Source organism: Prionailurus bengalensis, chromosome B3 (genome assembly GCF_016509475.1).
Source record: "Prionailurus bengalensis isolate Pbe53 chromosome B3, Fcat_Pben_1.1_paternal_pri, whole genome shotgun sequence".
Taxonomy (NCBI): Eukaryota; Metazoa; Chordata; class Mammalia; order Carnivora; family Felidae; genus Prionailurus; species Prionailurus bengalensis.
The window spans coordinates 38336242-38359087 of NC_057355.1; the positions used below are offsets into that span (position 1 = coordinate 38336242).

The 22846-nt window shown below is 50.5% G+C and overlaps 2 protein-coding genes across 8 annotated transcripts in view; one reads left to right on the forward strand and one right to left on the reverse strand.

Moving 5' to 3' along the window:
* AAGAB (alpha and gamma adaptin binding protein) overlaps positions 1-5576 on the forward strand; it is a 115662-nt gene extending 110086 nt beyond the window's left edge. For 3 of the 4 annotated variants that reach the window (XM_043555096.1, XM_043555094.1, XM_043555093.1), the window contains 3 exons: positions 2534-2638; positions 3105-3154; positions 3817-5576. In XM_043555096.1, the coding sequence (XP_043411031.1) occupies positions 2534-2638; positions 3105-3154; positions 3817-3894 (233 nt within the window). In that variant the 3' untranslated portion in view covers positions 3895-5576. The other variant, XM_043555095.1, reaches the window with a different exon arrangement.
* A 5393-nt stretch (positions 5577-10969) lies between these two features.
* The window catches only part of SMAD3 (SMAD family member 3), a 119540-nt gene continuing 107663 nt past the window's right edge, over positions 10970-22846 (reverse strand). For 3 of the 4 annotated variants that reach the window (XM_043555098.1, XM_043555099.1, XM_043555100.1), the window contains 3 exons: positions 20775-20912; positions 17761-17905; positions 10970-15324 (listed from right to left, as the gene is read on the reverse strand). In XM_043555098.1, coding sequence (XP_043411033.1) covers positions 15201-15324; positions 17761-17905; positions 20775-20912 — 407 coding nt within the window. In that variant the 3' untranslated portion in view covers positions 10970-15200. The remainder of the gene's footprint in view (positions 15325-17760; positions 17906-20774; positions 20913-22846) is intronic. The other variant, XR_006293255.1, reaches the window with a different exon arrangement.

A 22846-nucleotide genomic window follows, 5' to 3' on the forward strand; every position in this document is an offset into this window, starting at 1 on the left:
CTCTCTCTCTCTCTCTCTCTCTCAATAAATAAACATTAAAAAAATGAATTTAGTATTGGGCTGTAATCCACAGAATAAAATAAAATATCTGAATCCATACTAGCATAAGAACTGAGTAAAAAAACAACCAGGGAAAAAAGGGAAGTTCTTCTTTATGGAAGAATTCTGATAAAGGTAGAAGGAATGAGGGAAAGAAAAATCATCATTAGCCACACACCACAGTAATAATTGTCGTTGTGGCCAAGATCCACCGATGAACATGAAACTTAAGAGATGAAATTTTGAGAAGAGACACAATGCTTGCATGTTCCACAGTATCTTTCCCAAGATATTTATTTAGTACAGAGAGGATAATAGTAACTTTACACTGGAGACACCCGGCGGACACCAGTTTTAACATCAGTGGTAATAAGACACACTGACATCACCTGTCCCCTGACAGGAGGCACTGAAAGGGCACGTCACTTTTGTGGTCTTCATGCCAAAGGGGCATAGCCTCAGTCTAATAAGAAACCATCAGACAAACACAGTTGGAGGGACATGATACAAAATAACTGACGAGTACTCTTCAAAAGTGTCAAAGTCATGAAGGATGACAAGTCTAAGGAACTATCACACTTTGAAGAAGACTAAAGAGATCTGACGGCTGAATTCTGTGTAAGATCCTGGAACAGGATATTAGTGGGAAAACTGGTGAGGTCTGAATGAAGTCTGTAGTTTAGTTAATAGCACTTTACCATTTTGAACTTCTTGACATCCATAATTGTCCTTTAGTTACATAAGATGTTAATGCCAGGGGAGGAAGGCAGAACTTACTATTTTCGTAACTTTTTGATAGTACCGGAATTATGTCAAAATTAAAAAAAGGCAAAACCAAACCAACAAAGGTAAAACATCTGTCAACCCCGCAGCTCCCTCCTCTCAACTGAACTTCTTTCCGTCCCTCACCCACTATTACTCTTCAGCTTTTGTCCCATTTGCCACTGAAACAGCTCACCAGTGACCTCCATGCCACTAAATTTCGTAGACAGTTTCCAGTCCTTGTCTTAACCTCTTGACAGCATTCAACATTGTGAATCGGTTCCTTTTTGAAACATTTTCTTTGGCTCACCCAGCACGTGTCCTGGTTTTCTTCTTACCTCTCTGGTTATTCCTTCTCTTTCTTTGATAGATGACCCTCCTTTACCCAGCCTTCACATATTGCCATCCCTCAGCACTCCGTCTACCCTCCTCTGCCAAATCTATATTAAAGCATGAAGTGCTTCTACGTTCAGTTACCATTTATACACAGATAAATCACAAATTTTTATCTCCAGCCCCGTATGTCAACTGCCTACATGAAATGTCCATTGAAATTTGTCCAAAGCGAATTTATTAACCAAAATGCATTTTTAACACCAAATTCTCTGTATGGCATTGTAGTAGATGCAAAGAATTAGAAGTTGTCCTTGTCTTCAAGCAGCTTACAGCCTAAAAATGTGGAGACAGGCCTTGCGATATAATGCTTAAAGTTGTGGGCCTGGGGTCCTGGACAACTGGGTTCCAATCATGGCTCTACCACTAGTGGTGAGATGACCCCGAGTAAGTTGTTTAGCCTCCATGGGCCTTAGTTTCCCCTTACGTAAAAGAAAATTCTTCCTAACAATGCTGTTGCAAAAATGAAAAGGAATTACATAAAGTAAAGCACTCGGTGATGTAGACACAAAGGTGAGCTCTCTCGTACTGTGGTGGTATTTCAGTAATGTGGGGAGGTGTCAGAATGCAAAGTAGCATGTGCCAGTGCCAAGACAGTTCTAGAAACACGAAGTATGGAATGAAATCTAGGGAAGGAGGCTTGTGATCTGGGATGCCTAGGGAAGACATCATAGAGGTGGTCGGTATGGAGTGGAGAATGGGGAAGAATTCTGATTAAAAACAAATTTTGATGAAGAGGTAATAGGTTGCGGTAGAAATAATAAAGGCTTTGTAGTAATAGTTAGGATTTGGCTCTACTTCTGAATAACTGTAATTTTAGATGAATTCGTTTTTAAACCCAGCTTTCTCCACGTATAAATTGCAGACATTGAGGTCTGTCCTAACCACCTCATATGGTGGTTGTCAGTAATAGATGCGAAAATATTTGTTGTACAGGAAGATACGGCATAAATTCCAGACGCTTGCTGTTGATCAGTGCACCTCAGTGGAGAGTGTGGCCTTTAGAGTTGGAAACACCTAAGTCAGAATCCGAGCTCACACTAGCTGTGACCTGGAGCCAGCCAGTCACTTCCACTCAGAGCTCTAGTTTTCTCATCTCTGAAACGAAGCCATATTCTTTGCCTCAGTGTAATGCTGTAAGGCTAGAATATGCTACTTTTCATTCACGAAGGCCCGCCAGCAGCCAGGCAGGCAGAAGCACTGTGAGCAGTGAGGACGGTGCACATGGAGTACTCGTCCAGTGATGACGCCGTCAAAGCTAGGATTGATTGCCTTGTATGCGTATTTAGCACATACGTAAGTGATATGTGGCAACTAATGTGACAAATCCTTTTTTCAGATCCCATGTTAGATCTGGATATTCAAGAATTAGCCAGTCTTACTACTGGTGGAGGAGATTTGGAGAATTTTGAAAGACTGTTTTCCAAGTTAAAGGAAATGAAAGGTAATTGGATCCATTGCCTCTGACACATTCCTGTCCTGGTGCTCCTCTGTTTTACATGGTAGGATTTGGTTTGGTCACCGCTGATTGGATTCCATGCTCTGGTGTCAGCTGTCTGGAGAACCTTGGCTCCAGGGGGACCGTGCCATCTTCTGTTGGTAGAAGTTCCCCGGGGAAAATTTTCCTCTTTCTCCACTCGCTTTCCTCTTACTTGCCCTTCTTCTCTTGCCTCTCTCAGTTTCTTTCAGTGTGTCTCATTAACCTGGAATCAGTAAGACCCCTGCCAGTTGACTCACATCATCCCCATCTGGAAAATCGGGAAGACTTAAACTCCCTAACAGCTCTAATGACTACACCATAAGCATTTGTCTTTGAAACCCATCTCCCATCTTCTAGCATTACAACATCCATACACTCCAGACTCTCCTGTGCTATTAGATGAATTTCTTAAGATATATTTTCCCCCTAGACAAGGCTGCGACGCTTCCTCACGAGCAAAGAAAGTTGCATGCAGAAAAGGTGAGACAATCAGTCAGGTATTTATTGAGCGTCTACAGAAGGTCTGTTACTGTTATTATATGTCACACTTGTTGATTTCTGTAAGTGTCTTAGTGTGAACTTTCTTTGGATATTAACTTGGAACGAATTGAATGTTTACACTGTAGTAATATAATTGCTGTAGTCAAACCAAGATTTTTCAAATGTATGTTGAGTGACATGGAACTTTCATTGAGACCCAGGACGTTTGCCTTCTTAACTGTTGGGCTGGAAAACTCCCAGTTGTTTTTTGTTTTGTTTTGTTTTATTACCAATGCAACACATGCTCTTGGCAGGAAATGTATGTGTTTTATGGCATTTCATTGTATGAATGTGTCCTAATTTATCCATTTCCCTTTTGGACGTGTAGGCCATGTGCATTTTTTGCTTCTATAAATAGTGAAGCTGTGCATAACCTTACACATCCATCACCTTTGTACGTAACTCTGATTTTCGACTCAGTATGCATTTCTAGAAGTCGAAGTCCTGGGTCAGGGTACTCAAGGGTTTTGATATATGTTGCTGGAAGGCTGGAGGGCAAGGATAGCATTTTAGGTCTTGATCAGTTGAGCATATTGACTGACACATGAAACAAGCTGAAATGTAGCTGTTGCCTAAAATGTGTTGCACGCTTCTCTCCACAGGTGGCCAAGGCCTTCTGGATGGCAATTGGGGGAGACAGAGATGAAATTGAAGGCCTTTCATCGGATGAAGAACACTAAATTATTTGTGCTAGGGTTTGACTGCCTGAGATCCTTCCCTGCTCCACCCAGTTCTCTTCTGCCGAACTTCCCATCATCGTGATGGCCACCTGACTTAGTTCTAGGGTCCCCTTAATTTTAGTTCTTACTAGGGGATAGTAGGGGTTTCCTCTCTCAGTATATCTTAAGGGAGTGAGGAGTATCATGACAGCAAGGAGGGAGTTTTTTTCCAATACACTTTTTCTAGGAACGGGAGTGAAACGAGGCTCAGGGGCCTGTGTGATTTGCCCCGGTTGAAGAAGGAGGCCACCACGCCATTCCCAGTCCACCTTTTATGTGGTGTCCTCTGTGGCCACACTCGATTACTACAGGTCAGGAGCTGGTGCCACTTTTCCTCAAGCTTCTGGATTTTCTGCTTTCGGGGAGCTTCCTGCTCCAAGCTTTGTTGCTTTGGATGAGAGGCGAGGAAGCTGCCACAGACTTGATTTGTGCCATAGTGTAGGTGGAGCCAGAGTCCGTGGCCCTCAGGTTAGTCTCTAGCTGAAAAATGCTTCTGGGCACTTCACTGGAAATACAGTGTCTCAGCTCATGCTAGAAACAATGGAAAAAACCAGGGTGAATTCTTAGATTATACTAGATGAGGCAAAACAAACTCATCTACCAAGTTGTTGTGGGGGGGAGGCGGGCGGGGTGGGGGGGTGGTGAGACTGAGAAAGAAAGTTAAGGAATTCCCTATCTGGGCCATTGAAACAGTATGTGAATGCATACGGAGGCCTTCACATTAGTATAACCATGAAGAAACTCTTCTTCCTTAGAGCGCTTGAGATGTCAGAGCTGTGCCGTCACACTTTATACCCTCAAAACGAGGTGGCTCCCCCTCTTCTTCTCTGCGAGCCAAACAGGTCGCTGCCCAAAGGGTAACAGTGAGGATGGGCAAGACGGGAAGGGATGTGAAAGGTCAGGCAACGAATAGCCGAGTACCTTGTGTTACTTCCTGGGCTGAGGGGGTCAACCCTAGGGGAGTTGCTCACCAAAGGGAACCTCTCCAAGGAAGAGCGGGAAGTACAGCAAATATTCCTATTTCTGTTTTTGTAGACACTTTGTAAATGCATGCCACTAACCTTCACCGCGGCGGTGACCGCCACGGTTCTAGACTGGCGCGTGGCTGGCCGCTGCCAACGCGAGGCCGAGAGCTGCTTCTGGCCTAGTGTGGACTGTGAACTCCTTAGGTCACCAGCAGAAACAAGTTTCAGACCCCTCTGTGCACCGCCTTGTAAGCACTGCAGGAGGAATGGCGGAAGGAGTGAAATGCTCCAGGTTCTGGGCCAGGGCAGCCACAGAGGGGAAGGTTTCAGTGACAGGAGCGGTCAAGGAAGAGCCATCACGGGCAACACTGGCAGTTTTCTTGCTTGGTGACTTTTTTTTTTTTTTTTTTTTTAACTATTCTGAAGGTCTCTGAGACTCTAATTGATCACCATTCCATCAATGTTTCTTTGATGTGACTGCATTAGCTACTAAGAATGTAAGGGAAGTTGGCTCTGGGGTTGCAAAATCAAAGGCAGAATGGTTTTCTTAAAACATGAAGGGTTCCAGAAAATACATCAGGTCATGTGGTTAGGGAAGACAGACTAGAAAAAGCCGTGAATGTGATTTTGTGGATTAAACAAAGCCAGGTGATTAAAATATCATTTATTTATAAAGTCTGCCAATGTGTATTATGATTTTGTTGTTTTTTAGTAGGCCATATGTTGGGGGAAGCCTTACTTCAGATTGGGCATAAATAGTGAATAATTGGAGACTCTGCCAAACTCCTAATACGTGGAATCCACCTCGTGTATGTATAATATCAACTCACCTTTTCAAGACCTCCGCTTTCTGGGGCTGTTGGCCCCTTCCAGGGCACACGGGGATAAAAGTATCCAGTGGTTTCTAAAGGCTCATGTTAAGAGTGATCACGAACTGGGGCACCTGGGTGGCTTAGTTGGTTAAACGTCCGACTTTGGCTCAGGTCATGATCTTGCAGTTTGTGGATTTGAGCCCCGCGTTGGGCTCTGTGCTGATAGTTCAGAGCCTGGAGCCTGATTTGGATTCTGTGTCTCCCTCTCTCTGCCCCTCCCCTGCTCACATTCTCTCTCCCTCAAAAGTAAGCATTAAAAAAAAAAAAAGTGATCATAAGCTAATAGTGCAGTAAAAGTTGCAGTCAACCTGACATGAGCTGTGAATGTGCCAATGCCAGTTACTATGGACTGTCTGTCCGGGAATTAAATACCTCCAACATTTCTCTATTTGTGTAACACAGAGTTGGGCCCATAGTAGGCCTTTAATTTTGGTTTGGATTCACGTTTGCTAGTTTGCTGAATATGATCACAACATTTGAAGGTCCATGAGGGTTGGAAGGTAGGGAGAGACAGAAGTAAACTTTTTTTTTTCCCCTCAAAAATCATGTGTTATGTAATAATTTTAGAGTGATGAAGACATAGATATTTTTATAATTTTAAAATATGTTATCCTGCCAGAGTATGAGAAGATTGACAGAACCAGTTTGCTTTCTCTCTATTTATAGAACTTGGCCACATCTAATTCAGAGAAGCTAGAGATTCAGGGACGCTAGACTTGGACGGCTGAGTAATATGGGATGTGGTTCAAGGACCATCGAGCATGTCAGGCCGTTAACTGCAAACTACTTGTAACGCGTGAAAGGTGATAGATGGCTAACTTCCTGCTCCCGCGGCGGAGAGGTGGGAGTGAACATCTTCGCTGTGGCTGACCGGATTCCCTTACCTTAGGCCAGTTTCTTAACAATGGCCATCGAGAGAGCACGTGGAGTGCCCCTTGCTCTGCGCCGGCCTGCCACGGAGAAGCAGCCTTAAAAGAATCACTGTCTAAGGGTAACATGAGAGCTCGAGGAGCTATTCTGAGCGCCTGCTGATGCAAAGCTAAATTTAGCAAACATGTGTCTAGCGTGGTCAGAGGTTCTGCTTCATTGAACGTCCTGACTGACGGAGACAGAGTTGCAGAGAATTCTGTAACGAGTGCAAGCCGTCCTTCACCCCCACCCCAGATTTTAAAGCAGTCAGGCAATTTAGGTATGGCATTCTGTCATTAAAGACCACATCTTACCGGAGGACTCTAGGCAGAGAAAGTGAAAAGTCTGGTCAAGCGTACCACCTTCCTGCAGGACCGGTTACAAAACACCCAGACGGTCAACTCTCCCAGAATCGGTAGGCCTCGTAAAAGCAGCAGGCTGAGCGTGCAGAGCAAAGTTCACGTTTTGATTTAGATTCCGCTCAGGGTTTAGGGTAGCGGTCCATCTTTGCGTCTCTGGCATTGAAGCTGTTGCAGAAAAGGTCGTGGAAATGCTCAGTTTCTTATCTTTGGCACCACCTACGTCATAAACATCACGAGTCTTGCTCTTAGCGTAGATGTCTTTATTCTGAGTTTGTGTGTTTGTAGCACTAAAGCCAAGTTCTTCTAGAATAGGAAGAGTCTTGCTCTGTTCTGAGGTGTTTCTCTGATGTGCATGCAGAGCGAGGAATTAACAAGCGGGAAGGGCAACAAACGTGGGCCTTTTGTTGGAACACTCCTGAGCCCCGTTCCAGCTTTTAATGATTTGTGGTTCTACCTTGTTTCCTGTTGGAAAAGTATGGATTCAGAACCTGGACCCAGTGACCATTACTGCATCTTTGGAACACAGGTCTGGGAGGAAAAAGATTTTTTTCCTCCAAAACCCTTTTATATCTGTGTCTATCTGTTGATGGGTTCAAACCCTCTCTCCCCACAAGCACAAATCTGGGAGGTGGCGACAGGTCACATAAAGCTTTTCGTCTTTGCCTCTCCCTTTTCTCTGATCAACCAGGTGGCTTTAGTGCTACAAAAATGTGGGCTAAGTGAGGCCTGGGGTAGGAACTTGATAGAAACAGTTCAGTTTGGGAGAGAGAACCTTCTCTTCATCCGAAGCCCAAGGACACGGTCTGTGCCAATCCAGCCGCTCTGGGGAACTCTCAGGATGTCGCCAGTGGTGAAGTTAGAAGGCTTCAGAGTCAGAGTTGAGGAAGAGCAGCTGTCCCCTGTTCCTTTACCCAGGTAAGCGCTGAAACAGGATTCAGGGTCCGGCCCTGATGGCGCACCTTCTCGGTACCGGGCTCTGCAGGGGTGGCAGAGGCCGCAGACTTGGGTAAGGGTGTGGGTTCTCTCTGGGAGCTCATCACCCAGCCCAGGTGATGGGGGTGGGGTGGGGGCCGGGGGGCAAGCGCATCGAGGCCAGGAAAGCTAGAGTGCCGGGCAGCATGTGAAGTGTTGGGACCAGCCTCCCCTGCTGTGGGAAGGCGAGCGCAGAGTGGGCTGGGGAGAGCATATGGTACGTCTCAGAGCAGTCTTTCTCAGACGTGAGCCCACACCCGAGTCCCCCGCAGGGTGCCGGCCCAGAGTTTCGGTTCAGCAGGTCCCCAGCGGGGTCTGGGGAATGCGTTTCGACTGTCCCCTGCGGTACTGATGCTGCCGGCCAGGCCCACACTTGGGAGACCCACGGACTGGAGGAAGTGGTGCTCAGACGGAGCTAGGGGCTAGGGTGGAACTGGAGCCAAAGCGTGAGGGGAGGCGGCAGATTCTTAGCGGGAGTTGCAGCATGAACCAGAGGTACGGGGAGAGAAAGCAAGGGGTTACGTCGGGAAAACCCACCCGGTCCAGTGAGAGGATGGAGTGAATTTGGAGAAAACCTTGAAATACTACTTGGTGGGACCAGTGCCTACTTGGGAGGCAATCAAGGAGCCCAAGGGGTTTAGCACGGAAGAGACAGGTAACCACAACTGCATTCCTGGGAAATGGCAGCAGTCTTAGCCAAAACGAATCGAGTCGCGCTACCTGCCTGGAGGGCTGTGTCGTGAAGGATTCCGAGGCCGAGAGTGGACCCAGCATGGTGTTTAGTGGTTTTTGCTGTGGATGGAGAAATAGAAGGGTGGTAATTCTGCCGTCTACCCTCCATCTCTGGACGAGGGGGGCACAGGTCAGGAGGATGTTAGACGAGCTACGAGAAAAGGCAATTAGGAGCTGCATTTTGGTGGCATCCCTTCAACCATATGTAAGGACTTAGGGCACTGTGGAAGTAGATGGAAAGGATTGCCGAGGTAGAATCTGCTAGCTGTGGGCACTAATTGATTTATTCAGCAAAAATCGGTGGCCCAAAGAAGCCAGGGATACAAGAATAAGATGTAAATGCTACCCTCAAGGAACTCAGAGCCTCGAGGGGAAGACAAACACAATTACCACTCAGTTGGGAAGCCTGGCAATAGATTTGCGAATGGCTTCCTGGAGGAGGTGTCTGACCTGAGTCTCAGCATTTGTGAAAGTTCTCCAGGTGACCTGCTGGTGTGTTAGGCAAAGGGGCAGGGAGCACAGACTTGGGAAGAGGGCTTGTCATCATGGAGAGGAGTGTGCTGTGTAAGGAATACCACCTGTTTGTCCCTGGGCTGCCGGCTGTACCAGCGAGCTGTGACAGCTAGATAGGGGTCGAGTGACAAGAGTCCGGTGGCCCGTGATAAAGGCTTTGGAGTTTACGCGGTGGACTGGAGGGCTCAAGTCACGTGGGTCACAGGGCCGCGCGTGGAAGATGCGTTTCCGGGAAAGCAGGCAAGAGGCCAGGAGCCGTTGGGAAGCTAGTGCGGTTGTCCGGGTGCTAAGGACCTCACGTACTGGGCACGGCCAAACAGGGCTGCTAGGGCGTGCGGGGTGTTGGTGACTTCTGGGGCTGGAGGCCAGAGGGGAGGGAGGCCTTGTAAAGAGGGCGGCGATAATTCCATGTTTTCAGTTGCGAGTGTGAGGTACTTGCAGCACCCCCGAGCACCGGTAGCCAGCAGGCCGTTGGACGCAAGTCCGAAGCCTGGGATTGACGTCTGGGCTAGAAATACTGATTTGGGAGTCATTAGCGTTAATGTGGCTTGCAATCATGTGGGGAGATGAGGTCACTCAGGAAGGAATGTCGAGAGTGCATCCAGTGGTCTGGGAACACCAACCCGGAAGAAGTCGGCGCAGGCCCAAGAAAAAGAGGACACGGTGTGAGGGCCGAGGAGAGCCAGGACGTCCGGGCAGTAGGGCCTTTACAAAAGGGAGGCTTGGTCAGCAGTGGGTGGAGAGCACAGGGGAGAGCTGCATCAAGCCGGTCAGGACCCGGGAGGATGGGGGAGAGGGACCCGGGAGAGGCTGCTGCTAAAAACTGGGGGTGTGCGGAGGGCGCCGGAAGAGGATTTGGGTTGGGGCCGTTGTTCGGAGCCCACTTGCTAGGCAGCTAGAATTTAAAGTTGTGGGTCTGAAGGAACAGTTTGGGCTAGAGGTGGGATTGGAGTCATCTGCTGAGAAAGAGAGGCTAAAAGCATGGGGAAGACAGGGGCAGGCAGGAGGGCAGAACTAGGAATTCTGAAGGTAGGAATTGATGCAGTTCCTGGGGGCGGGGGGGGGGGGGGGGTGGCGGCAAATCCGTAGGCCCGGAGGGGCTGCACCTGTGAAACTGGCCTGTCTCCTGGTAGGGGAGGTGTTTGGGGAGTTCCTTAGAAGATGCTGTAGAAGCGGCCCGGCTAAAGGATTACTCGAGCCCCATGCCATCGCCTCCCCGCCCAAACTGTTCATTTTAATCCTATTTCTTAATCCACGTCATTCGGGGCCCGTGTTAAGAGTCAACCAAGTCTTTCCGTCCTTGGGAGTATTTAATTTAAAATGTATTTGCGCAGGCGCTGACCGAGTCCTCAGAGCTGGAAGGGGTGAAAACCTTTATGAACCTAAAACTACTTCCGTGCCTGGGGGAGGATTCATCTGGTGGCATCTAGGCCTTCTGAGTACAGAGGAAATGAGTGCCAGGTACCAAAGCAGCGATCGGACTGTGTGTTGCTTAGGGGTGGGAAGCGAGGGAGAGGCCCCCGCTGGGCCAACCCAGGGGCTCCTGCTGGCCCTACACGTACGTCACCCTCGGTGAGTGGAGGAGGGCCACCAGGGAGCACGAGAGGCTTGGGCAGAAAGAAGGGGGGCTGGAGCCATTGTTGACGTTGGAGGGCCCGCTTTCCAATCTTTTCCCCACCCTGCAAGAATGAGACAGAGCTCCAGGCATGGGAGCTTTTCGATGAAAAGTTTATTAGAAGGGTACTTACAGGGGAAAGAGAGGACACAGATCTTTAACAAGAGGGGTACAATGCTTAAACAGGTGCTCTGCTCTTAAGATACAAAAGTTAGAAAAATCTAAAACACTATAAATACGTACATGCTTTTTACAAAGGTATTAAAAGGTCAGGCTGGCTGAGAAGTGAAGGTAATCACAGCCTCCCCGCTCTGTCCCCCCACCCTGATAAACCCCACCAGAGTCCGGGACCGCCTCGACACAGCAGCAGGGAGGGGGCTCTGGCTCTAACCCTCTGCGTCAAGTTCTCTCCACCCCAAAGGGCCTGGAGGGGACCCAGGGATCGGGATCGCTGCCTCGCCGGTGGCCTGCCCAGGGGTGAGGGGGGGGGGGGGCGGTCGGTTCTGGAGGCTGAGCCGCTGGGCCCCCAACTCTTCCCAGCCACAGTCAGTCCTTGGGAGGAGAGACCTTTCCAACTTGCTTCAAAAAATTAAATAGTTCTCGGTCTTGAATGGTTTTAAGAAATTATTACATAAATATAAAAACACCAGAATGCCAGAGTGTACATTATACTTCAGCATAACAAAAAGTTACAGAATCACTGAGAGCATTGCTCAATCCAGTTCACACAATAGGCGAGTTTACGTGAGAGCTGTGTTTCTGAAAAGTCCTTTCCCCACTGACTGCCACCCCTCCACCAGGGATGCCTCCTTGTCATGTGGGAACCATATCCTCTTGTGTCTTTTTTTTTGCTTTCCCACCCTCTTGAGAAGTAGCCGATATTCCTCAAAAGGAGGATCTAGAAGGGAACATTCATGACACAAAAAGAAAAATGGTACGCCGCAGCTGTGTTGAGGCTTTCTTCTAGTAAAGCGAGGACAGACACAGATTTGGGGGAAAACTCCCCACTCTGCCACTTAAAATCCCACAGAGTCCAGAACTCAACTCATGCCTGCTCTTGGTACCAGTAACCCCCTTGGAAACAGTCCCCTGATTCCTTTTCCTCCCTCTCCTTTTAAGGACTTCAGAGAGCGGCCTGAGGCGAGACCTGGCCCTACGTTCCCGGAGCTTCAGAAAGGGCAGCTTGGGGCTAAGGATGAAACCCTATCTGCCTTCTGCCCAGACTACATACATGCATGCACATACTACCTAAAGAAAGCCTTTTCCTGCGCTCTGAGTAAAAGCACTTAGCCCTGGAATATGTCCAAGCACTAGGAAGCCAAAGGAAGATGGAGAAAAAAAACTAAGCACAAGGTAACGTGCTACAGCTCATTCCAATACGTTAATGATTTAAAAAAAATTATCACCACGGTCAAAAAAAAAACCAAAAAACAAAAAACAAAAAAGACAACATCAGGATGACGGGAAAGTCTGCCAGCAGCCTTGCCCTCGTGTGTGCTTCCTAAGAGTCAAAGTCCCCGCTCCTGACTCTAGGCTCGTCTCAAAATGTCAGATCGTCTACAGCCTGCCAGGAAAGTGGCCAACTGAGATGATGTTCCAGCACAGGCCTGTAACCCGAACCTGCTGGGGCAGCTACCTACGTTTGCTTGTGCTGGAAGGACCAAAGTTACTAAATAAAGTTAGGAAGGGGGGTGGGGGAGGAAAGGGAAGAGAACAGACGTTGGCTCGGGGGGTCTGGGGTGCAGCCGAGGATCTCCACCCCGGAGCATCAGGTCAGCGGCGGCACGAGCCACAAGGTGAAGACAACTTGGAGGGGAGCCCAGACACCTACGCTTAAACCTGCCCTCCACCCCCACTAGACTGCCCTGTTTTCTCTTGCCCCCCTTCAACGGTCCTTTAAAAAGATTTTAACATGTAAATGCCATTCAGACAACGGGTTCTTCAAATTCAGAAAACAAGCTTTGTGACTTAAAGGAAGGACGCTAATATTACACAAGCCCAAAGCACCTAGGCAGCCTCTGTGACGGGAAGGGTCTTCACCTCTGGGTAGGACTGAATTTTGTCCAGAGGGGGACTTACCTACATTTTCCTTTCACATCCTCCTCCAAGGAGCAGTCTATAAAGAAGAGGGGCCGAGTGAGCTTTTGGAGAAACACAAAACTACAACTTCATGCCTCCTAAAAGTAGCCTTCAGCTCTGAACATCATGGGTTGTAAGACCCCATCCATGCATAGCCACTGGGTCGCCGAGGTTGTGCTGTACCTGAAGCTAGTTCCCGAGTAACTGGAGGACAGCTGTGTGCCATAGGAAGTCCTCAGAGGATCATGGAGCAGGTAGAGAACTCAGGCCCTCGGGAACCGCCGCCCTGGCTCTTAGGAAGGGCACGATTGCACCAGCAGAGGCCAAAATGGGATATTCCACACCACGAGTCTCAGACCTGACCCGGAGCGGGAATGCACATCCAGGAGGTTCAGAGCTTCCTGGAAGCAGTCCACAGATCATTGCACAGCAGGCAAACTTCCGACCTGCAGTATTTGACCCTGTCAGGTCAACAGGGGTTTTGTGTGGTCTCTGGGTTCTGTGTCAACAAGCCCCGGGAAAAGCCAAGCGTAGGTCTGGCAAGGTGCTCCTCCCATCTCTTCCTGTGTCCTCAGGGAGCTTGGACAGCAGCTCTCCTACCTGGAAACCATAAGGCTAGAGCTGCAGAGGCATTAGGATCCTGCCGGGGAGGCACCAGGAAGCCCTCAACATCTCCGTAAGGCATCAGAAATGTCATCACATTTGAGGTTTTTACCTGCCAGAAGTATACACTTTCTCCCCTTCACCTGGAAGAAGACAGGACTTCCATAGGAAATCCCTTCACTTTTCCTGGTAGAAATCCATGCAAAAATACGGGATAAGTCATTTCATACAAAAACAGCAACAAGGAATAAAGTACCAATTGCAAGTGGCAATTCTGTCTGCTGGATTCTGCAAAAGTCCAGTAAAAAGGAGAGCTTTTTTTTTTTTTCCAGTTGCAATAATTTATAACCATTTTCTAATTGCCACTGGGAACAGTACTTATTATACAATATAGCTGCTATAGTCGTCACTGATGATCCTCTACTGTGAGCTAGATAATCTTACATCCCAGGGGGAGGATGGCAGACCTCTGTGCACCAAGCCTGCAGTTTTCAAAGGTGTAAAAAAAAAATTTTTTTTTAATAGCCCTTTTCATTTGCCTGTGTTGGCCTGAGATTTTTCACTTCTGGTGAATTTGCTTCTGTTAATTTCAGTTTCCAAAAGTGCTGCTGGCAGGTGTCTTCTCAACAAAACCTGGAACAGCTTCACCTTGAGAGAGAGGTTGCTGGGCCCCACGCTGGTTTCCCAGTCAGTGTGCCAACCAGGATTTTTTTTTTAATATAAAATAAACATTTAAACGAGCATACGATAAAGCTCATTTAATTAGCGCAACTGACTACGTAAACCGAGATAGCCGGATGCAGAAGGATAGCAAGCGAGCGCTTACAGATGACTGGAGACCCACGCTCAAACACTGCGATGGGACCGCTGCCTCCTGCTTTGTGTGAGCACTTTGTGTAATTCACATCTCTGAGATCAACGCGAGAAGATGTTCTATACATTGCAGAAGCCCCGGCAGATCTCCCACCCGTTCAAAGTGAGAAAGGACAAATTTGAGAGGAGGTGTCTCACCAGCTTTCCCCACTGTGCCTGTGTGCATGCTCTGAACACACCGGCTCACACGTATCCGTCCGCTCGGAGAGGAGACAGATGAGCCCCCTCCCCGCCACAAGTCAGTCCAGCTCCCGGGGTGCGGGGTCTGCCGGAGTGCTGGAGCTCAGGAAGGCTCAGTTGAAGCCTTTGTTAAAAGTGCCAGAGGGCCAGGCCTGAGGTTTGCTCATGGCCCTGCAGGCTCTACTCTACCTAGAACACCCAAGGTGAGTTTCACACTCCAGTCCGGAAACGAGGGCTATTTCCCGTTGGACAGTGACATCCTAGATTGCGGTCATTGAAACAGAAGGAGGCTGGGAGGAGGGGGCAGGTGGTGAAATACTACCTGTTTGCTCAAGCCACCAGAGCAGAAGCCATTTCTTGCCCTCCAAACTGGGGCCAAAGGGCAAATGTGTTCAGCAGACACAGCTGTTCCTAAGATCCATCTCTGGGTTTGCTTTTGTGTTTTGGAAAACAGGCTGGTGCCGCCTTGATTGAGGGAGAAAAACTTCTTCATTGACAATAGTGAGTTGAGTTCCAATTTTCTCCACGTCCTACACGGCCTTCTTCCCCCAAGCCCGTCCCTTCCCACCCTCCCCCTTCACACCCAATGTCTCTAAGACACACTGGAACAGCGGATGCTTGGGGAGCCCATCTGGGTGAGGACCTTGTCAAGCCACTGCAACGGCCCATTCAGGTGCAGCTCAATCCAGCAGGGGGTGCTGGTCACTGTCTGTCTCCTGCAAGACACAGAGAAAGGGGTGGGGTGGGAGATGTCAAAATTGTCCGGAAAGACACACATACAAGTCAAAACACCTCTGCCTGCTTTCATGAGAGTCTTCCTCCCAAAGCCAGAGACATATCTAAGGCACCTTGCTAGACCCTGCCCTAGAGGAGATCCCACTAACTGTTATTGGAGACGGCCAAGCCATACTCCTCCAGCCAGGAAGAGCCTTGAGTAAATCAGGTTCTCTTGCTGGGAAAGGAGGTAGCCCTTCAAGGGTTAAACGTGTAAGGCAAATTTTAGGGTATCGCACTTGCCCACCTCTGCCTGTGTCAGCCCCCCGGCCGCCCGGTGAAGAACTTCCAGCCTGAGCAAAGGTCTCCCTCGGTCCCATCTGTCCTGAACGGGCACCCCTGGGCCCCAGCAGGCCATGATGACGCGTGTCTGTCTGATCGAGGGGTGTTTCTCGCAAGGCGCCGACAGAGTCCACAGGCCATCAGTTCCCAATGTGCTGATATAATTCCCATCTATGGACTTATTTTGGAAAATCTTACGAGCAGAGCGAGCCATGGAACAATTACTGGAAAAAACCAAGGCACACCACACGTTTCGTTTCCCCAAAGCACTTTGTCTAAATTCAGGCTGGTTGATGACGCAGCCCTCAGGCGAGCTCCCAACGGCCTCCAGTGAGCAAAGGCTATCTTGCTGAGGCCAGAGGTGCGGGTGCCAGCTGGAGGTGAGAGGCCTGGGCCCTGGGCCCTCCCTGCTTTTGGTCATCTTACAGGATGGATGAAACCTTACTCTTTGGCCCGAGAGGCAGGAGGAGGGCAAGACCGTTCTGGGAAGGGGCCGCACCCGCCTGTTAGGCTGCTCCTCAGGGCTGCCAGGTGGCAGTGACGCGGAGCACCGTACAGGACCGGGTGTGCTGGCAGTACGTCTCGCCTGGTGACACAGTGTCCCCCGGGAACGGCTTCCTCCGCCACCAAGGGGCCTCTTCCCCGCACTCGGGGCGGGGGAGCCATAGTGCCGCGCTAGGCAGACGGCTGCTAGCCTAAGGCCACCACCCTCCTTGCCTGGCCGACGCTTCACCCGAGTAGAGGTGGAGAGATGGGCCTGTGGATGCTGAGGTGCCTCTCTGACCTACGGTGCCTGAGGGTGGTCCTCTGGACGCACGTGTGGGTGTAGGAGGGAGTGAAAGCACCTCCCGTGGGCTCTCTCCCACTGGCAGCCATCTAAGTATCTCCCTCCCCCCTAAAAAAAATACTCCTTTTATAACCCTTCATCCTTGTTCTGTAAATGGTTTCAGCCAGGGCTGAAAGGTGGGCTAAATCTCTCTTCGGGCTGGGTCTTCGGGCCTTGGCTAGTTCCCTTAGGCTGTCGTAACTGGGCCGTAAGTTCTGCTGAGAGGCCCGACCACTTGGGTTGCTCAATTGGTCACTCATCCTGGGTTTCACAGAGACCCCACGGGCCAAGGTGCTGTGCTCCCTGGCACTATGGGGCAGACACAGGCAACAGAAGCTAAAATACGGTAAATGGAAGAAGATTTTACGGACCGCCATCCTCTAATGAGGATCTGACTTTCCATAAGTCATGCTCATCTGGATTTCATTATAAACGGTGGCACAGAGCCAATATTGAAATGGGTTTGGCCGGGGTGCACAATGACTACAAAACAAAATGGATTCCAAACATCTGGAAAAATGAAGAGAAGGGGGGAGTCACTTGCAAGGCACTGGCCCCAGCTGACGTGCGGGCACCTCTGCGTCTGCCGGGGAAGCCGGGGGCTGGGCAGGGGCAGCGCAGGGCAGGAGGGGCACACAGCCCTGGCACACACCTCCCGTCTAGGTGGAGCAAGAAAAGGGACAGGATTCTCTAAACCCAAGCCAGGATGGTGTGACAGTCAATAGAGCAGATCAGGTAGAACTGACCGGTGCCATGTTTAAAGCAATATCTGAAATTCTGAAAGAAAAAAAAAATCATTTCTTTTCTGAACAAGTAAACTATGTTCCTTTCTGACTTCCCACATCTCTTCTAGCTGCTTCTCAAATTTTAATACCCTAGATCTTCAGGGTCCCTCGAGTCAAAGACAGAGCCCCAGAGGAAGGAAGGAGGGGAGGACAACTTAACTCCCTGGAAAGGGTGGTCCTAAAACCATCTGCCCCAAACACACAATGAGGAAGAAGCCACGAGGCCCTGCTCTGGGCTCCGCCTTTCCACTAACAATGTGACCTCAGGCAAGTCACTTTCCCTGCCTAGGCCTTCGTTCCCTCATCCGTGCGCCAGCGTCCCTGCCCAGGGTTGTGGTGAGGAGAAAATGGAACGTGTGGTCGCAGCACTGGGCGAACAGTGCCCAGCTCCTCCTCATTCTTGGTCTCTGGGGCGAGGGCTGGCCTAGCTCTGCCGTCTGAGTCTCCCGCAGTCGGGCCCCCGTGACGCGTGCCCCCGACCTGACCTGTACTCTGCTCCCCAGCCTTTGACAAAGCTCATGCGGATGGTGCACATCCGGGTCAGCTGGTAGACGGCCTCGAAGCCCTGGTTGACAGACTGAGCCAGGAGGGCGGCAAACTCCTGGTTGTTGAAGATCTTCAGGTTGCATCCTGCCGAGAGAGGGAAAACAGTGCTCGTGGGGACGGAGCACATCCGTGTCCCGTGCCCCCACACCTGGCTAAAGCCACCCCCCGGGTCATCCAGACGGTGGAACTCACACAGCCGAAGTGTGACAGGGCGGCCATTCCATGCGCCAGCCGCACACTCCACACCGTGCTAGGGATAGGCCGACTTGGTCCTGGGCCTTGAAGCCATCCCCACCTCAGTGGGGAGGTGCAGCTGACCCGTGGAGGTGGGTGAAACCCTGGCCTGTAGGCTCCAGCTCCGAGAGCCACGGAACACTGAGGAAGACCGTGAAGCAGGCCACCAAGAACAAGAGAGATGGCCTAGAGAGGTGGGCCTCGCCCTGGGCAAAAGGGCCAAGGCAGGAAGCCAGGGACCAGAGACACAAGGGACCCAAGCCAGAATATCCATGGTTGCATGGGGCACAGCTGAGCACCCGGGGAAGGGGAGGCCATGACAGGAGTGTAGGCCAGATGAAAGGCCGCCCACAGAGGGGCCCAGGTTCCACCCGGGCTGCCCTAGTGTGTCCACCTGGGGCCAGGAAGGAACAAGAGATCCGGGCCGCATCTTGGCCTTTGGGCACATGGTTGGGTCAGAGTGACATCTGCAGCGAAGTGAGGATGTGTGTCTAACCCTCCAGGCAGTAACACCAGAGACAGGCACAAATGAAGTTTATAATAAATCTCTGGAGGTCCTACCACCTGAGTGCCTGGAATGCGTCAGAAAAATGAAGACAACAGCAACATGCTAGAAAAGCCCAAAAGGTGAGCTAAGGTGACATTCATTAGCAGGGCAACACTGGGCACCTAATTTTGCTGTATGACTCCGGGCTGGTCACTTTCTTGTCGTAAGCCCGTGTCTCTGAGAGGCTCGCCACGGAGGTCCTCCAGGCTCTGATCTTCCATGAGCCAACAAACCCCACCACAGCCAACTCAGCCCTCACCAAAAAGATGGGAGGAGGGTTGGGGGAAGGAATGACCACAATGCCAAGAACATGACGGACCTTTCTGTTCTCGTTTTTTCTCCAAGGAGATGTGTGGGGACACAGGGCAGAAAGTGGGTTTCGGCTCCCAGCTGAGCCAAGAAGCAGAGGAGCACGAGGCTCGGGAGTCACACAGTCCTAGACTCATCCTGGCTCAGCCACTTACTAGCTGTGCCTTTGGTCAGGTGGCTTGACCTCTCTGAACTTGTCTCCTAAGGAGCCAGAATGATTGGAAAGGACTAAGAGCAAAGATATAAATGTATTCTGGGAACACAACCACACAATGCCCTGGAAATGTAGAGTACTATTATTTCAGACCTTCTGCATTCTTTTTTTTTTTTAGGTTTGTTTTGAGCAAAGGGGGGGAGGGGCAAAGAAAGAGGGAGACAGAGGATCTGAAGCAGGCTCTGCCCTGTCAGCACAGAGCCTGGCATGGGGCTCAAACCCATGAAACTGTGAGATCACGGCCTGAGCCAAAATCAAGAGTCAGACACTTAACCGACTGAGCCACCCAGTCCTCTGGTGCCCCAGACTTCCTGGCATTCTTAAGCTGACATTGCCCAAAACCCATCGCTCCGCTATCATCTGCTGCCTCGCAGACAGGAAGACATATGCCACACATGTGCCATACACAGGACTAGCCAGTCACAGTCTGCCTTCTGCCAGCAGCAAGCCCAGGGACTGCGTGCCTGTGAGCAGGGCCCTCTGGCCGGGATGCTCAACCTTGGTTTCCTAACTCAAGAAGCCCTGATGGGTCAGTCTTCCTCGGGTGTTGCTGCACAGCCACAGCCCCTCGCAAGCCATCCCCTGGGGTGCCGCCTTTCTTGGAGCATAGGTGGGAGTCGTCAACACCCCCCCCCCCCCCCCGCCGCCCCGTCAGCGGGGTTTTCAGCCCCACTCAGAAAACCCTCAAGAGTTCCAGAGAATAAAAGTAAAACTTTGTCATGACCGCCTTCTGGGGTCTGGTCCCATCATACTTTCTAAACATTTCCTGTCTCTTATGTGGCCTCTCGTCCAGCCAGGGTACCATCCATATGTGCCTTACTCTCCGTTGCCTCTGGGCTTTTGTTCCCTCTGCCTGGAATGCCCTCATGGTCCCCACCACCCCTTTGTCTACTCAGCCTTCAACGCCTGAATGCCTTCTCCACGAAGCTCTCCCCAATCCATCTCAGCAGTTAAATGAGTTTCCGCCATGGGGCGCCTGGGTGGGTCAGTCGGTTGAGCGTCTGACTTAGGCTCAGGTCATGATCTCACAGTCCATGGGTCCGTGCCTGGCACTGTGCTGACAGAGCCTGGAGCCTGCTTCAGATTCTGTGTCTCCCTCTCTCTCTGTCCCTCCCCTGCTCCCATTCTGTCTCTCTCTCAAAAATAAACATTAAAAAAAAAATTTAAATGAGTCCCCGCCCCACCGACCCCCTGGATCCAGGAGCACCTTATCTGAGCTGCTCCTTTGGTGCTCAGCACCCTTCCTTGTATTAAACTCATTTGTGTCTTTGTCTTACATATTCAGCTGGTCCTTACATCAGCAGGGCCTCCTGCACCCCTCCATCTCCCCCAAGCACCTGGCACTGTGCCCACATGCTGTGTGAGTTTGTGCAATGAAAGAAGAAAGCATAATGCCTGAGCATCTGTGCGCATGAGGCAACAAGCAGGTACCCGCAGATCAGAGGCAGATCTTTCAGATGCTGCGTCTGCTCCTTGGAGGGTCAAGGAGAGCACAGCAAGATCGGAAGCCACAGAGAACACCCCAGCGAGGCACCTCCGGGCTGGCAACGCAAAAAGCGAGGAGACAAGGTAAGAAAGCAGAAACCTCTCCCAGGCATGCACCGGGGCTAGAGAGGCCATCGGGGCAGGGTAGGGGTGAGAGCCCTTACCTGGCGGGATCTTGCAGACGGTGGCTGGGTGCCAGCCGTAGCGCTGGTTACAGTTGGGAGACTGGACAAAGATGGCGCTGTCACTGAGGCACTCGGCGAAGACCTCCCCTCCGATGTAGTACAGCCGCACGCCTCGCCCTACAGAGATGTGGGTCAGGCCGGCCCAGTGTCTGGCCCCAGGGCCAGCCGAGGCCAGCCGAGGAGGCAGAGCTGAGCCGATGCTCGGAGGGGCTGCTTCTCTGCCAGCCTCACCAGACAAACAGGACCCAGAGCCCAAGCTTCAACCCACACACGGGAAAACAAGGGTTCCTCAACCTAGAGGAGGGAGATGACCAGGGGCGAGGGCAGGGGTAAGTCTCAACGACGGCCTCTGCCACGGACTAGCCATGGGCCTCCATCCAGTTACTCACGCTCTGAGCCTCAGTTTCTTCGTCTGAAAGATGGGGTAAGAGTAATACCTACCTCCCAGGGCTGTTGTGCCACCCACACTAAGCGCCCGCTAAGTACGAGCTGTTACTACGGCTACTGCTACACAAATTCACTCAGCAGACCTGCAGGGCTCCTCCTGAGGCAGCAGACCTCGCAGGCGCCCTGCTTTACAGGATGGCTTCGTGCCCCCTCCTGTACCTTTCCCTCCCCAGTGCATTTTTCTGAAACATTCCATAGGTTTATATCGTTCACTTTTCCTTCATCTCTTAAATCCATTCCAGATGGACAGGAATTATTTTTAAATTGCCTCTGCAATTCGAGCAAGCAGTTACGTAAATGCTCTGACAATGAGCTCTCCTCTCAGCCAGGGATGTTCTCCTCTGCTGCACGGGAAGGCCTCTGCTGCTGCTTCTGGGGAAGAGGCCCAGAGGGCTGGAAAACGGAGCCAGGGTTTATGGGCACGACGTCAAGTGGGATAGAAACCAGGGGGCCACTGGGTGTTCTCCCCGCCTCCTCCTCCCACTACTGCCGCACCCCCATTTCTTCTTGGCTTGGTGCTGCAAGACTTTGGTGTCGCAAATATGTGGGGTGCTGGCCGAGTCAGAGTCCATAAGGAGGGGCCACGGTGTTAGGTCAGTCAAGGTCACGGGCAGAGATGGGGAGACCCAGACCAAAACAACGAAAATGTGTTTTTGTTTTGGTAAATTTTTGAAATACTAGTTTTAAAAATACAGAAAAGTAGGGGCGCCCGGGTGGCTCAGTCAGTTAAGCATCCGACTTCAGCTCAGGTCACGATCTCACGGTTTGTGGGTTCAAGCCCCGCATCGGGCTCTGGGCTGACAGCTCAGAGCCTGGAACCTGCTTCGGATTCTGTGTCTCCCTCTCTCTCTGCCTCTTCCCCACTCACACACACTCTCTCTCTCAAAAATAAGATGTTATTTTTTTTTAAATAGAGAAAAGTATAAAGAGAATAAGTAAACAATGATGTATGCCTCCCAGGATCAGTATCTTTTTTGAAGTAAAACACATGGGGAGGCTGTCTGGGAAGGATGTGGGCTCAGTGGCAGGGGACTGTTTGTCACTGGCTGTGTCACACTCACTGTGTAGCCTCTGCAAGGCTCTGCTCTTCCTTGGGCATCAGGTTATTGCCTGGAAAATGAGCACATGGGCCCACACCTATGGCTTCCAAACTTTTCTTAACCATAAAATCCTCTCTTCGAATGACATCTTCTGTGAAAGCCCAAGATATAATACAAACAAGATCAAGGGTGCTCCGGTTCACTTAGGACCAGACCCCCTGCCACCCTACCCTAGCCCTGGAGCCTGTCTGCCAACCCCGGGGGCTCTGGACTGAGAATACCCTACTATACCATCTCCATGGACTTCTGAGTGACTCAGGATCACAGAATTACAAATATCCTTAGCATGATAATTTTATGAGCAAACCAAGGGGCATACACATGCCTTCTTCCTCTAGAAACTGTCTTTTATTATGTTCTGGATGTTCGAAGGCAGAATATCAGCACCAGTGTTGTTCTGGTGGCCTAGAATAATCATATGGGAAATGAACAAAGAAAAGCTCACTCCCATCAAGACTGACCCCACCTACCTATCCAACGATCACGAGGTACGTTTATGAAGAG